This window comes from Hyla sarda, chromosome 11, assembly GCF_029499605.1.
Source record: "Hyla sarda isolate aHylSar1 chromosome 11, aHylSar1.hap1, whole genome shotgun sequence".
In the NCBI taxonomy this organism is placed as follows: Eukaryota; Metazoa; Chordata; class Amphibia; order Anura; family Hylidae; genus Hyla; species Hyla sarda.
Genome location: NC_079199.1, coordinates 42,946,977 through 42,964,141, shown reverse-complemented (window position 1 = coordinate 42,964,141; position 17,165 = coordinate 42,946,977). Strand labels below are relative to the sequence as shown.

Below are 17,165 nucleotides of genomic sequence, written 5' to 3'. Positions count from 1 at the left end.
GGAAAGGATTATTCCATTAGGTGGAATTTCTGAGCAGAATTTTGCAGAATATTCTGATTGAAAATTCTGCTCAACACAGCTGAATTTCTAATTTTGGGGTCCACAGAAACATTGAACCCGTCCAATGTTTGTGTGGATTCAGTCTGTATGTGGTTGCAGCTTCAGACATAAAAGCTACTGTCAGACCCCTCCAAACTGATGTTTAAAGGGGTACTCCGCCCCTAGACATCTTATCCCCTATCCAAAGGATAGGGGATAAGATGTCTGATCACGGGGGTTCACCAGCTGGGACCCCCACGATCTGTGCAGCTAGTTTAGAATGCTGGGTGCGTGAGGTGGGGGTTGTGAATTCACGCCCCCTCAATGCAAGTCTATGGTAGGGGGCGTGGCTACAGTCATGCCCTCTCCCAAAGACTTGCCTTGAGGGGGCGTGGTCATGACATCACGAGGAGGCATGGTCATGACATCACGAGGAAGCATGGTCGTGACATGACCCCACCTGCCCACTCGAAGAGTTTGGAACAAAAGGCTAAATTTAGTATGTTACGGTAATTTGCTTTCCCTTAGTCTCCTCAGCAGCACAATATGGGGTGTTTCCGCCCTTGTGAGCCAATAGGACGAGGGAATTTTTAATGAAAAAAGTAATAAGGCACCTCCCCAAGTACCTATATAAGGTTCCCTACCACCTAGGACAGTGAGTGATTTTAAAGTAAACAACAGAAATATACATATAGGGAAGGGAAGCTTGTGCTGCTGAGGAGACTAAGGGAAAACAAATTAACATACTAAATGTTGTCTTCTCTTGATAGAATTGAATGACTCAGCAGCACAATATTGGGAAATGTCAAGCATAACCCCATATGGGCGGGTCCGCCCACCGGACAGAATTCAAAATTAATCTAGCTAACGAAGTTTCACTAGATAAAAAGGTATCTACTCTATAATGTTTAATAAAGGTCAACGGGGTACTCCACATAGCCTATTGACAAATTTATTCCAGAGGAATGGAGCTCCACTCTGCCTAGGATGTAGAAACTAATCTAGAAGAATGAGCTTTTGTGAATTCAGGTGGAGTAAGATCCTTAGACTTTTAGCAGAGTTCAATACCTTCACAAATCCACCTAGAAATAGTTGGTTTAGATGCCTTGGATCCCTTTTCGGATCCCTGATGTAATATCAGAAGATTTTCTGTCTTCCGAAAGGACCTTGTCCTTTCCAAACAGATCTTCAAACATCTAACCAAATCAAGATTACACAAGTCTTCATCTTGAGAGGATCCAGACTGTGAAAAATATCGAGGAAGAGAGATAACCTGATTGATGTTTGCAAATGATGCAACCTTGGGAAGAAATTATGGAAGAAACCTCAGGAGAACTTTGTCCGGAAGAAAAACTGTATAAGGTTCTGAGAAAGATAAAGCTAGAAGTTCCCCAACTCTCTTGGCAGTAGTAAAATCCTAGAAGGATTGGTTATATATTTTCTCTTCAGAAGAAAAATCTAGTTTCAGAGAAAGAAACTTAAAGGAGTTCTCCAACTGAAATCTTTTATCCCCCGCTGTGCCCGGGCTGTAAAACTATACATAATAAACTTTCACTTACCTGCCTACGATCCCCCGTTTTTCCGATATCGCCGCCCGTGCTCTGGTCCCTGTCAGCTTCCTCTTCCTGTGGGTCAGTAACTTCACTCTGTGCTCAGCCTATCAGCGGCCGCGACGGGACATTGCTGCGGCCGCTGATAGGCTGAGCGCAGAGTGATGTCACCGACCCGCAGGAAGTGGAAGAGATCGGGACAGCGATATCGGAACAACGGGGGATCGTAGGCAGGTAAGTGAAAGTTTATTATGTGTAGTTTTACAGCCAGGGCACAGCGGGGGTTAAAAAGTTTTAGCTTAGAGAACTCCTTTAAAGTCCACGTGATCCAAAGGCTCAAAGGGTTGGACACACAACTGTTGTAAGACTAAAGACAAATCCCAAAGAGAAATAGGCCTGATAGTCCTAGGCCGCAATCTTGTAATAGCTTTTAAGAAAGACTTGATAACTGAATCCTGTGAAAACCTGGTATGAAATGAGGCTGATAGAGCTGCCAATCGAACCTTAATAGAACTTGGAGAAAGTCCTTTATCGAATCCCTGTTGGAGAAAATCCAGAATGTTTGGAATAGAAGGATTGAAGGCCTCTATCTTATCAGCAGTACACCACTTCTGAAAAGTTCCCTTGACTCTGAAATATACTTTCAAGGTTGCCACACTCCTAGAGTGAGATAGCGTCTCTAGAATACGGTCCAAAAAACCTCTGGCTGTCAATAGGGACCTATCAACCTCCATGCAGTCAGATTGAATGACTTGAGGTTGAGGCAGAGCTGTGTGCCCTGAGATACCAGGTTCCACTTGAGGGGAAGCCTCCAATATTGTCCATTGTTCATGGTTATGAGCTGAGAGAACCAGGATCTTTTGGGCCAAAATTGAATGACCGCTATCTCTGAGGCCTGATCCTGTCTTATCTTCATTAATACCCTCGGAATCATAGAAGTTGGAGGAAAAATGTAAGCCAGAGTAAAATTCCACCGAATTGTCATGACATCCAGGTTGGTGGGATTGTCTGCTGGATAAAGGGAGCAAAATGCTTCTAGCTAAATGCTTTGTGATTGGCTCTTGTCGTCATTAGGTCTATTTCCGGCAACCCCTCAACGTTGTACCAGCTGATGAAAGATCTCCTGATCTAAAGACCCCACCCGTGGAATTGTAAGATCGCGACTCCAGCGATCGGCCATGACATTCTGGACTCCCTTGATGTGTAATCTGAGAATCCTGGATTCTGCCCATCGAAAGATTTTCTCTACTTACTGCAGAAGTGTTATCGACCTTGTTCCACCCGGTTTGTTTATATAATAAACTGATGCCATGTTGTCTGTTCTTATCTTCACTGCTTCTCCTTCCAGCAAGGGGGCAAAATGGAGAAGAGTATATTGCTCTTAATTCCTTTGTATTGGAGGATAGAAGTAGCTCTGTATGACTCTATTTCCCTGCTACTTTCCTTCCTAAGAGGTGAGCCCCCCATTCAGATCCTGAGGCATCTGTAAGTTAGGATCAACAATGGGGATCCAGAAGGGACATTCCGTCCTGAGGAACAGCCCACTAGGCTAAAGATTTGCGGACCGAAAGAGAGAGGCTGTGAAGCTTGTCCAGGGAGGAAACTCTTCGATCCCAAATCTGAAGGACCTCTGTTTGGAGAGATCTCAGATGCCACAGTGCCCACGGCACAGCTTCGGCTGCTGAGGACAGGAGACCTAGAAATCTCATAAGAGTCCTGATGGAGACTTTGCGAGGAGTCTGGAGAAATTGATATCCCTTGGATATCCTGTCTTTCCTGGCTGAAGAGAGATAAAGCCTCATGTTGTGTGAATCCATGCAGAATCCCAGAAAGATTTTCTCCTTGGTGGGATCTAGATAGGATTTCTCCCAATTTATTACCCAAACTAACCTCTGTAACAGGTCTATGGTTATGGAAGTGAAGTTCCTGTGGAGATCCGGCTAGGATTAGCCAGTCGTCTAAATATGTTACTATTCTGATTCCCTGAATTCTTAGATTCACCATCATGGCAGAGACCACCTTTGTAAAGATGAAAGGGGCGGTTGTTTTCCCGAATGGGAGAACACTGAATTGAAGATGACAGAGTATATCCTTGATATACACTGCTATTCGCAAAAACTTTGTGATCTTGAAAGATGGGTATATGAGATCTAGGGACGCCATGAAGTCGTCTTTGAGGAGTATGGTTTTGACTGACTATCTTTTGACTATGTTTCCATGCGGAAACGTTTTTTGACAATCTATTTAAAGGTGTAGTCCAGTGATGAACAACTTATCCCCTATCCTAAGGATAGGGTATAAGTTGCAGATCGCGGGGGGGTCCGACCGCTGGGGTCCCCGCGATCTCCTGTACGGGGCCCCGACAGCCCGCGGGAAGGGAAGCCATAGCGATGTATTGAGGGGGCATGTCGGCCGCCGCTTCGTGCGGTGGTCGACACCCGCTATCTGGCCGGAGAGCCTGGCCCACGTACAGAGAGATCGCAGGGGGCCCCAGCAGTCTGACCCCTGGCAATCTACAGACTCATGTCACATGTTTTAAGGACACTACATCAAAGTTGGATCAGCCTGTAGTGTGGTTTTCCACATTGATTTTGTGTGACTCCATATCCAGACTTCCATTGGTTGATAAATTTGATTTCCATTGATAATTTTTGTGTAATTTTGTTGTCAGCACATTCATCTATTTAAGATGAAAGTATTTTATACGATTAGTTCATTCATTCAGATCTAGGATGTGTTCTCTTAGTGTTCCCTTTATTTTTTTGAGCAGTGTATTTGCTGAAGAAAAACTAAGTATACTTAGCCAATAAGTTCCAATTGATAGCAAGGGGGAACGGAGGCCTCGCTGAAAGAAACCAGCCGTAATGTCACTCCTGGTGACACCGGTCGGAAGCAGGAGCATGCTGAAAATATGACACTGCCGCCATTGCCATGCCAACCTTCCGGGCAGTCCGCACAGAACGGCGTGAGAACACAGTAATCCAGCTTATCCCAGCAACGTCTTTAGAAAAAAAAAAAGGTAAAAAGAAAAGAGAGAAAAGGTCCGTCTCACACTAGGACAGAAAAAAAACTCACTGTTCTAGGTGGGAGGGGACCTTAAATAGGTATTTGGGGAGGTGCCTGATTACTTTCTTCATAAAAAATTCCCTCGTCCTATTGGCTCACAGGGCTAGAAACACCCCATATTGTGCTGCTAAGGGACGTCAGGGAACGTTCCGAACGCAGGGGCAGCGGAGTACCACTTTAAAGGAGTTGTCTAGAATTAGAACAACATAGTTGCTTTCTTCCACAAAAAGCGCAACAACTAGCCAGAGTTTGTGTCTAGTATTGCAGCTCAGCTCTATTGAAATATATGGGAATGAGCTTCAATAGAACATGCAACCTGTGAACAGGAGTGGCGCTGTTTTTGGAAGGAAGCAGTCATGCTTTTCTAAACCTGTACAACCCCTTACTGAGTACTGAGCCTTACACAATAGTTACATGCCTATTTTTATGAAGCAGCAACAGAATTTGGTCACTGAACTCATCTCTTCTAAACCCCATAAGATATTGCTTGCCGTACTTTTGTGACCTGCAGCAAATTGAGGTAATCAAAAAAGCATATAGAATCAAAAAGGGAGAATGTAACATCAAGAATTGATTCTATTAAACATCCTCCCTAGTCCATTTTGTGACCAATACTTGTGATTCTACAACAGCTGCAGTACCATACCAATATTTTCTTCTAGTTTGGGCAATGCAAGTCTCAGAATATCCTTATAGAAAGAAGACCTGTAGAGGTGCAATGGTGGAGACAAGCCATGGTGTTGTATTTGTCTCCTCCAAAGAGTCGTATTGTTTATGAGGTCTGTTAAGAGAGTTTGTTTTGACTGAGACACAACACAATGAACCAACAATATATTTTATGGCTTTAATACAAGAAAAAAAAAAAGGTCAATTCCTGAGCTGCAATAAATTGCCACTTACCTTTAACACCATAAAAAGGAAAAATGCCATGTAAAATACCAATACAAAAAGAAAAACAAACCATTTCACACTTGGCCTATCTTAATGTGACACAATCTCTGCAGTTACCATGCACAGGTAGCTGTATCCCAGATAATAACCAAGGATGGACACTTAACTCTGTTGTGTTTGTAACCTAATACTGCTATAAAAGCCAATGGTTAAATCAAGCTTGACAAGAACAAGCATCCTTGGATTACATCCTTAAATGTCCCCAACATTTTAAATCCCCCCATCGGTCATCCCCGGTGTAACCTAACTCTCCCATGGGGCCTATTATCCTCTTGAATGGTGCCAGCTTTTGAAGTCCAGAAGATCAGAGGGTCTCTGATCCTTGTGACTCCATATCAGTCCAATATTATTGTAATGCCAAGGGCCTCTTAAAATGATTTATTAGAGGGAAATACAGTGATCAGATTTCTACATTCTACAGAACTCCTACTGAATCCCAGTTATACAGGATAAGTTTGTGACGTGCTGTAAGGAAATAGACCCTGCTCTGTTGTATTATTACTGTTTATCTTCTGTAGGAAAAAACACTAGGGAGAATTATCAATAATTGTGGAAAGTTAAAGTGTAACAGTTGCCCATGGGAATAGACCAGACCTCCACTTTCCTTTGCAGCAGTTTTGATACATCTACCTCCTTGTATGTATTGATTTGCATATTGGTGACAATTTGCTAAGCAATTGCATCAATGTCCAGCAAGTGGGCGCCAAACCTCATTCACCCTCATGATCTGTAGCACCAAATGGAAGTAATTCTAGTAAAGCCATCATATTTTTTTTTTTTTGGGGGGGGGGAGGAAAGGATTTTGTGGAGGTAGGAAATCAGACATTCACCTAGTGAGTGTCTGATCTTTGACCTCCGCTACTGATATGACTGTTTTGATGGATTTAAGGGTCCATCTTTTAGCTGATGCTCTGATGCACATGACAGTGTATAAATTCAGGTGTTAACTATATATGACATAACACTGACTCACACAGGTCCCTATGTTTCCCCTGAGGAAGCAGGTGTCTTATAGCTTTGTTACTTAGACGCTTGCAGAAACACGTTGGGATTGGGAATCGTGTGTATATTTCATATGTACTGATAAGTTATGTTAGCAGTCTACTGATTGCATGGACAAGTATATGAATGACCCCTATTGTCTAGTTTGGGACCGCTGAATGCGGGCCAGTGGCAGCGGTTGTCCCTAGGTGGACTGTGTTCTTGATATCCACATTATTAGTTAATTGGTGTATTTCATATTTTATACCAGTAAAAGTTAAGTTTTATACGTGTAACCCATCTACTCCATAAACGTTATCCATTGCACTAAAAGTATCCCAAGATAAATCAGGTTGATTCCATCGAGAAGCAACATGGATCTGCACAGCCAACAACACAAAATTAGATAAATGAAAAAGACGAAACGGCATTCAGGAGGGCTCATCACTCAACAGACAGAAAGAGGGGGTGAAAGGGCAAGGAAAACCTGTTAAAACCTTGCAAAAGTTCCACCACTGTTTTCTAAAAAGCATGGACCACAGAGAAACTCCACCACGTATGAAACCTATCGCTGGACAACCCATTCTTAGGTATGGTCTGCTTTTTGGCCCTCAACAAACAATACCACTCCTGTCTGCGGCAGCATGTGGCTCCATTCATGTTAAACTTCATTTTTCTAACTGCATGGTTCACTTTTTAGCAGGCATGTGAGCAAGAGGAAGCAATTTATTATAGAAGTCTCATAAGACTGTATGTATAGGGTTCTTACATGTAATATCTCAAATGCACAATATATATAACTCACCTGTTTTGAAAATTCAAAAAGTTTTGGTTTACATTCAGAACTGTTTGAAAACTATAAAAATATAAATAAGAAATTAAAATTTAGTAAATTATCTATAGACATTATTTCCCCCCAAATAAGCACCTCTCCGGAATGAGAGGTGAATGCAGACTGGGACATTTGTCAGTGGGATAGATGCCTGTATGTAATTTCCCTAAGTACACACTACAGTGGTCATCACAGATCTGAAATTCCAGAGCAAAGATTTTTGGGGGAACACAAAGTGGTTAGAGACACCAGTGACTGGTAGGAAGAGAACACCAGTGACAGGCTTGATCTCTTTATATTTTAGACCCCATGGGTTAAGGGAAGCTCTGCTGACCACAGTACTCTATGGCTGGGTTCACACTGCAGAATTTCCGGACAGAATTTCCACCGGAGATCCCGCGGGCGGCTCGAGGACCATACGGACTACAATGTTGTCCTCATAGACAGGAATGAATTTCTAAGTGGGTCCGCAGAAAGATCTGCTCAAAAATGCATTGCTGTCTCTGGGGGTGGCAATGCAGTGTGTGGGGTCCTAGTGCCGCCTGTAGGATCTTCGGTGAAAATTCCATCCAGAGATTCCGAAGTGAACCCGGCCTTAGGGTCTATTCACACGGCATAATTTTCGCTTTCGGAATTCTGCCTCAAATTAAAGCCCATAGACTTTTATGGGATTCCGCACACTCTCACTCACACTTCTGAATTTCTGCTTGCGGAATTTTGCAAGCGGAAATTCAGAAGTGTGAATGGAGTGTGCGGAATCCCATAGAAGTCTATGGGCTTTAATTTGAGGTGGAATTCCGCAAGCGGAAATTCTGCTGTGTGAATAGACCCTTACTGTAGTTTCAGATTGCAGTCTAAGAATGCTCTGATTATTTTCTGCAGGTAGAAGTAGATGCCCCGGAGTACTGTTCTGTAGGGAATCTAATAAAGAAATTGTCCTGCAAGGATTGCCAGGCAGCTTCCCACTGATAACCAAATTGCTTTGAGTCCAGATATGAGAACTCTTGGGGTCCAGATGTTATCATTCTAGCTTGGTAAGCATTTCTTACCAGTTCTTAGGACTCTATCCCAAGAATCCTGACTCTCCTAACCCATTAAAAACAAGTCAAGTATTGCTGGTATACCATATACATGTCCTGAGAAGGACATCATTCTTACATAACTTGTGCCCAATAGAATCCAGTCTCTGACTGTACAGAAAAGCAAAGTAAGAAATTCCTGCAACAAAGTAAACTGTTTGATATATAGGCATTGGCACTCCACTTGGAATTTTGGGAAGAAATGATATGCAAAGCATCTCAATCACACCACCTTTTCAGGTAGCTTTCCCTTAAAGGGGTACTCCAGCGCTAAGACATCTTATCCTCTTATCCCCTATCCAGCGGCAGGACCCCCGTGATCTTGCACGCCCCACCCCGTTAAAATCAGTCTGATTACTGTCTATCACGGGGCCAGAGCATTGTGACATCACGGCTCCGCCCCCGTGTTACGTCACGCTCCGCCCCCTCAATGCAAGCCTATGGGAGGGGGCATGACAGCTGTTTCAGGATGACTGCCCCTTGTCAGTACAGACTTGTCAGTAACTCCCGGACGGTCTTGTGGGTATTTCACAATCATTCTATGCACTGATGTAGTCTGATGTAACATGTAATGGCATTTTACTCTATTATGTACTGTAAGTAATTTCTGTTTACATTGTGTACCATTTGCAGCCCTTCATGTACCCCTATATCTTTAGTGTGACTTTATGACCACATACTATTATCCCATGTAAGGCAGATGTGTCTGTGATGTTGCTGTATTTTTTTGTTGATGCTGTTTCTCTCCTTTATCGTAGTCAGTATTTTTAATGCATACTAATAAAAATATATAGTTTTATATGATTAAGTGACTCAATTTTTCTCTTTTCTGGGTTATGCTTGTCAGTACAGAGCAGGGTTTGCAGGCTCGGCTGGTAGAGTGTTGTACTATACATGGGTATTGCCATTGTAGCAGGCAACTATTTTACAGTCATAGTTGTATAGATAATGGTGGACTCTGTGTTAGTGTTATTGCTGTGCTGGCATACTATTCCACTTACAGCACGCTGGAGCTCCATACACACTCTACGCATCCTGAAAGATGGATTGGCGAGGAAGGTCTAAAGGGCTGAAATGATGTAATGTTTGCTCAAAAAAGAAACATTGAAAAAAAAAATACAACTGAAGAGTACCCAATTTCTCTATGTAGTCGGTCAACACCATCAGTTAGTGGACCAAATTACTCTAAATACACCATAATATTGAAATTGTAATGTGAAATATCTGCAGGATGGCACCATGTGTAGGCCGGATGTATTACTAGTGGGGGATGGTACAATCTGAAACATTTACGTATCATTGGTATCTCTACTAGTTTTCATTTGTCAGAATTGTGGTTCATAAGCACAGTCTTACCTCCATGTATGCCATAGTATGATTCATAGGAAGAGGGCATGGAATGGACCATTTTTTTATCACAACCTGAAAACCAAACAGATAAATATTAGGATAAATCTTGGAAGAAAAACAACTGAATGATTGATTAGTATGAAGAAACGGAAATGTTTGTAAAAATAGGAAGAACATGCAAATACAATGTAGATTCTAATCTGATGCCATATTACAAGGCATAGGAAACATGTTATACCTGCTGCTCTTAGTGTTTTTAAAATTGTGCCTTTTCATTCTGTACCATATTACCTTGAAATTACTAGTTCACTTCAGTCAATGTACGATTGGAAGGTTGCCATATTAATTTCTCGTGGCTGCTGGTCTCAATACACACAAGGAATACGGCTCATTTACAGCTTTACATAACAACAAAAACAGTCACTATGTTTAATTGTAAATAACACTGTTAGGCCATGTTCACATGATGGAATTTCCGTTTGGAATTCTGCACGGACATTCTGCAGCAGCAGAGTTTAATTGATTTCAATGGGATTCTGCTGCACTGTGCACATGGTGAACTTACAGTAAATTGGCTCATAGCGAACCTCGCAGCTCGGCTGTTGATTACTTTAGTCTCCATAAATTAGTTCAGCTTTCCAAGGGCTCTGGTTACCTGGAAAAGTCTTAGGTCTCCTAGGTCTGTATCCACCTTTTCCAGGCAACTGGAGCCCTTGGAAAGCTGAACTAATTCATGCAGACTAAAGTAAAGCCCTGAATAGGGAAATCTGTCATGTTAAGCACGCGGTCTGATCTTCCAGCATCATGTTATAGATCAGGAGAAGATGAGTAGGTTTATTTATATTTTTGTCTGAAAAGATTTACTATACTAGTCCAGGAGATGGTTCTAATCAGTGATGAGCAACTCTCTTTAAAGGGGTACTCCGGGGAACCAAACATATCCCCTATCCTACCTGTACCAAGCAACTCCATTTCCAAGCACAGAGAAAGAAAATTAGCAAATGTCCAGGGACCAAGAGACCTATTCCAACTCCCACATATTACACTGAACAGACAAAAACAGAGCACACAGACACACATAGAGACTTGTAACCACCCAAAAAAGCCATGCCCCCAAAAAACTTTATTAGAACCATGACACATCCAAATTAAAATGACTGAACATGGGGACCCACACAGATGAACCTCATAAATGCCTTACGCGTAGCATAGATAACTATTTGTAGGGCTACTTTTAGCAAAACCCTATCAGTGAGCTCCAAAACAGTGGAAGACGTTGGGCAAAACCAAAATTGCACAATAAGTTTTCTGGCTAAAAATAAATTTCTAAGAACACCTACCTCTGTGCCCACCAGTTCCATCTACCTTTGCGCCAGCTGGTTCAGGTTTCCTTTAAAGGAATTGTTAAGGCATAATCCAAAATCAGGCATCGGGGGACGCAACAGTACACTGGGTGAGAGAGTTGCTGAAGCAACCATCCATTGCCCAGAAAGTATCGTACATGGGTCCCATAAACTAGAAGACCTTTTTCATGATATTTATTCACTAGGCTTTATGGTTGCCTCCACGGATGTCCAGCCCAGCATGCAGCTGTGTCTCTCCAAGCAGATCAGGCAGGGAAGTATACCTCAACAACCCCTTTAAGGCTCTGTGAACTAGAACACATAGCAAGCAAACAGCAGAAAAAAGTGTACAACTCTAAGGCGCCTTATGAAGAAATGTAATGAAATACAAATCATCAAGGCACAGCCCAACAAACCACAGAAATACACAAAAGGACACAATTATTCCAATCAGACGGCAATATCTAGAGCCAGTAAAGAAGTACATCCATAAGGATCCTTTATAGCTAAAGTGGAAGGAACAGGCAAGATGAATGCAGCAACCATTATTGCAAATCATGGTGGTCCGGCCCATATCTCTGGGGTCATGGATATTCCAGATTTTTGGCATGTACATAGTAATTTTTTAGTGATCTACACAACAGTTCACTGATTGATTGCTTGGTAAATACTAAAATCTAAAAAAAATTGGCTTTTGTCATGTTCCCCGAGGTGTGGGCTGAACAACGCAAGCAAAAATCCATCCTGGCAATGTTAACATGGTTCCTACAAGGTCCTGAACAATCTCCATACACAGTGTACAGATATAAACAATTCTCTTCTAGCAGCACAAACACTGGAGCTTTGCTTATACTTCTGCTTAATTATATTACTAAAGGAGAAAGAACCCCCCCCCCCCCGACCCCCCGATCTAGAGGAGGGGGCTACGTATGTAAAAATCCTACATTTACAGAAGGTACTGACAAACTTATTTTTTACTTTCCTCTTTGTTTTCATATTTATAGAATGTGTTGATACTCAGACTGGAGATACAGAAAACCATACAGCTATGGGCTACAAACTGAAACTGGGCCTGCAAAACGGAAGCCTGATCTACACAACAGACTGCAAAATGTCACGTCTCATCCTAGTTATGTTACAGTGATTCAACCAGACACAGAGTGACACGTGGACGTTCCCATAATATCTGCACGGAGGCTTCACGTGTCATTGAGTCAGCCATCTAATCTGACTGCAAACAGACATGGCATGCTATGCCCCCCTGTGTCCAGTTCTATTCTGGGGAACCACACAGCAGGGAAGGTGGCCCAATTCTCCAGATGTGGACATGCACTTGTATGTGATCACATGTACAGTGCCCTGGAACTAAGGGTGCTAAAAAAATGTATTCATTATATCACTAAATATACTATAAAAACAGGGCATATATAAAACAGTATAACATAAATTACACCTAATAAAAAGCATGTTTAGAAAGCCCAAAAAATTGCGCCCAAAATTATACACGAAGGGGACTATTAATGGTAGGTTCAAAAACCTGCCCAGAAAAAACATAACAAAAAATCCTGATTTTGATGTTTTCATGTGTTTTTTCATTTCTTTTTAAAAAGCTTCCATTCACTTCAAGAGGAGCAAAACACGCTCATATTATTGCAAATGCAGAAAAAAAATGGCTAACCTAATTTAAACCCCCTTCTTATAATTTTTAGATATTCTTTTATTGCCTTGCTGAGAAAGGGTCATGGCTAAAGGGTTACCCTGTGTGCAAAAAACTACCTCAAAATTACGGTGCAATGCTTTGGAGTAAAATAAGCCAACTTTTCATGGGGAGATGTGCAGCTGCCAGGGCCGGCATTAGGGGGTGGCAACCAGGGCAACTGCCCAGGGCCCCCATCCTCCAGGGCCCCCCCCCCCCCCCCCCCCTGCGGCTGCTACAATGTTTATGGCTTGGCAGAAGGAGGGAAGCACTGCAGCCAGCAGCATCTAGAATTGAGCCTCGCTGCAGAGTTCAATCAGTGTGCTGGCAGCGCTGGCTCGTATAACAACGCCCCCTTCCCCTGTCTCCTCCTGCTGCCCTTAGATGTCACACAATTTAGCTGCCTGTCGGCCAATGGGGGTTATAACACTGAAAAAACAAGCAGTCCATAGGTTAAAACCAGTTATACCCAGTGTGAGAGATCAAATGATAAACTGCTCACCCTGGTTGGTTGTGTAGAAATATACACAACAATGTTTCAGGCACAATATATAAATGGTCGTCTGCTGTCCTCTGGTAGATGATATTGGATGAAAGTGCAGAGATTGGCTTCAATGGAGATAACTGGCTAAAACGGCACTGACTGACCAGGACACAAGGAGGAGGATAAAAACTGACTTTAATACCAGGACGCAATGTGTTTCGCTGCGCATGCGCAGCTTCTTCAGGCATAACAAGGTGGAAACGGTGGCACGCTTATAAAAAGGTAAAAATTAACCCCTTAAGTAACAAAATAAATGTAAGGGATTAACCCTTTACATGGTTACTAAGATGAATGCAGTGAATCCCCAGAAAAGGGTATTGATCCACTGTATGCATGTAGTAAATGACGGATACCAATATTTTCCTAGTATCAAATATTTCAAATATAATACATATATATTGTTAAATTAATACAAAATATAACTTAAACATATAAAGGGAAGAAGAAACAAAAAATACAGCAAAAAAATCTTGGATCTACATACCTGCAACATCACATAGAAAAAAATGCCCCAAAAAACTAAAACATACAGGAAAATCATACTATACACAATTTAACGAACATTCTCTGTTGCCTCATTAAGTCCCTGCGGCCCCAACATGGCTAATTTAAAGATCAAATAAGATTCACGGTTGATTTCTGGTAAACGTTAGGAGTATTTTCCGGTATGGTCTCAAGAATGATTGACCGCAGGTCATTAATATCATTACCATGTACTGTAGAAAAATGCAGAGAAATACTGTGTAATAAAAAGTTATTTTTAATATTGGCTCTGTGCTTGCACATACGCGACCGCACCGTTTGAATGGTGCGGCCAACGTACTGCAAGCGACAACTACAAGACAACAGGTAGATAGCAATAGAGAATGTCTTATTTGTTTGAAAGGTACATTTTAATTTATTCCTAACTTAGAACATTTCTGGACCGCATGAATGTCACTCCCGGGGTATCGGGTATAATATCCCTAAGAATGGGGTCGCTACAAATGATGGGCCAATTTCGCTTCAGGATTTTCTTTATTTCATTTGCCCCACAATTATAGTTAGTTATAAAATTATATTTAAATTTGCTAGGGTTTTTATCATTTTTTATTTTTGCAAGCATTATCCTTTCTATCAATATTTTTATTTAAATTTTTGGAGGTAATAAGATCAGTTTGATGATTTTGACTTTTTTGTATGCCTTATTGAGGAGGCCATCAGGGTACCCCTTGACCGAGAAGCGTCCCCTAAGAATGGCAGCTTGATGGTGAAAATCAGCATCCAAGGTGCAATTTTTCAGAATCCTCAGATACTGGCCATAGGGGACACTCCTCAGCCAAGTGGGGTAATGAGCCCTCCCATAGTTTAAAAAACTGTTAAAGGGGTACTCGGCGCTTAGACATCTTATCCCCTATCCAAAGGATAGGGGATAAGATGCATGATCACATGGGTCCCGCCGCTGGGAACCCCCGTGATCTTGCACGACGCACCCCGTTAAAATCAGTCCCTGGAGCATGTTCGCTCCGGGTCTGATTACTGTCGATAACGGGGCCGGAGCATTGTGACGTCACGGCTCCGCCCCCTCAATGCAAGCCTATGGGAGGGGGCGTGACAGCTGTCACGCCCCCTCCCATAGGCTTGCATTGAGGGGGCGGAGTGTGAAGTCACAATGCTCTGGCCCCGTGATAGACAGTAATCAGACCCAGAGCGAACATGCTCCGGGGACTGATTTTAACGGGGTGCGTCGTGCAAGATCACGGGGGTTCCCAGCAGCGGGACCCATGTGATCATGCATCTTATCCCCTATCCTTTGGATAGGGGATAAGATGTCTAAGCGCTGGAGTACCTCTTTAACATCTACTGATTTAAAGTAAGTTCTAGTAGATATCTGACCAGCATAATTAAGGATCTCTAGATGCAAAAACTGAATCACTTCTGTGGAATAATGTAAAGTAAACTGTAATCCCCAGGTTTTGGTGTTTATACACAATCAACAAATTCTAGAGCTTGTTTGTAAGTTCCTGTCCAAATAAAGAATAAGTCTTCAATGATTCTTGGCAAAAAAAAAAAAGCAATGTGGGTGTAAAGATCAGGGACTGTGCTATGTGGCGCGCCTCGTACCCCGACAGTAACAGGTTGCTATCCTTGCAACAAGTCGCGCGGCCTGTGTTGCTCTATGATTGAAACACCTACCACGACATTTATCTCCTGCCAAACAAATAAGACATTCTCTATTGCCCATATGGTCAATTGCGACACCCAGTTTGCAATCTACCTGTTGTCTTGTAGTTGTCGCTTGCAGTACGTTGGCCGCACCATTCAAACGGTGCTGTCACGTATGTGTAAACACAGAGCCAATATTAAAAATGACTTATTACACAGTATTTCTCGCCATTTTTCTACGGTACATCGTAATATTAATGACCTGCGGTTAATCATTCTTGAGACCATACCGGAAGATACTCCTAACCGTTACCAGAAATCAACCGTGAATCTTACTGGATCTTTAATTTAGCCACGATGGTGCTGCAGGGACTTAATGAGGCAATAGAGAATGTTCGTTAAATTGTGTATAGTAAGATTTTCCTGTATGTTTTTTTGGGCATTTTTTACTATGTGTTGTTGCAGGTATGTCGATCCAAGATTTTATTGCTGTATTTGTTTTTTTCTTCTTACCTTGATATATTTAAGTTATATTTTTTATTCATTTTACAGTATATACATATTATTCTTGAAGTATTTGATACTAGGGATATATTGGTATCCATCTTTTGCTACATGCAAGAAGTGGATCAGCCCCCTTTTCTGGGGATTCACTGCATGCATCTTAGTAACTTTGTAAAGGGTTTATCCTTTCATTTTATTTTGTTACTTGAGGGGTTAGTTTTTACCTTTTATAAGTGTGCCACTGTTTCCACCTTGTTATGCCCGAAGAAGCTGCGCATGCATTAAAGTCCGTTTTCATCCTCTTCGTTGTGTCCTAGTCAGTCAAGTATATGCGTTGTGTATTTGAAATGTTTATACATGTTTAATGTAAACTGTTTGCAACAGGCATCTGTGTATAGTGTGTTGTATGTGGGTGTGTGAAATGCATGTTTATATGTATAGTTTAGTTTATTTTTTTTATTTTATGTATGTGATATACAGTGGTGTATCTGTCACTAAACCAACAAGGCCCAAGCCTAGTGCCGCAACTATCGCAGCGGTGACAAAATCTCCTAACGCCCCTCAAGTACACTATTGTTTGTGTATGTGTGTGTATATATATATATATATATATATATATATATATATTTTTTTTTTTTTTTCCCCTTTCTTAATGAATTTAATTAATATTTATATAATATACTGCTCAAAAAAAATAAAGGGAGCACTAAAGATAACACATCCTAGATCTGAATTAATTAACTTATCGTATGAAATACTTTTGTCTATGTGCTGACAACAAAATCACACAAAAATTATCACTGGAAATCAAATTTATCAACCCATTAAAGGGGTTATCCACCATAAGGGGATTTTAGTACATACCTGGCAGACAGTAATGGACATGCTTAGGAAGGATCTGTGCTTGTTGTGAGATTACCATAACACTTTAGCTAGCTTTTTGTGAACTGGTATTTCCTGTTTGACTTTTCTTTTTTTGACTACAAATCCCACAATTAAATTTTCCTCCCTCCCACACATCAGCCACCCCACCCATTGAAACATAAATGAGCTGCATCCATTCAAAAGACCTGTGGTTTTCAATC

At 41.7% G+C, this 17,165-nt stretch overlaps 2 protein-coding genes across 3 annotated transcripts in view; one reads left to right on the top strand and one right to left on the bottom strand.

The window, feature by feature from the left end:
* TRMT5 (tRNA methyltransferase 5) overlaps positions 1-17,165 on the top strand; it is a 276,752-nt gene that overhangs the window by 160,339 nt on the left and 99,248 nt on the right. The gene's annotated exons all lie outside the window — the stretch shown is intronic.
* SLC38A6 (solute carrier family 38 member 6) overlaps positions 1-17,165 on the bottom strand; it is an 88,576-nt gene that overhangs the window by 12,016 nt on the left and 59,395 nt on the right. The window contains exons 9-10 of one of the 2 annotated variants that reach the window (XM_056547373.1): positions 9,855-9,920; positions 7,393-7,443 (exon numbers count right to left, since the gene is read on the bottom strand). In XM_056547373.1, the coding sequence (XP_056403348.1) occupies positions 7,393-7,443; positions 9,855-9,920 (117 nt within the window). The remainder of the gene's footprint in view (positions 1-7,392; positions 7,444-9,854; positions 9,921-17,165) is intronic. The other variant, XM_056547374.1, reaches the window with a different exon arrangement.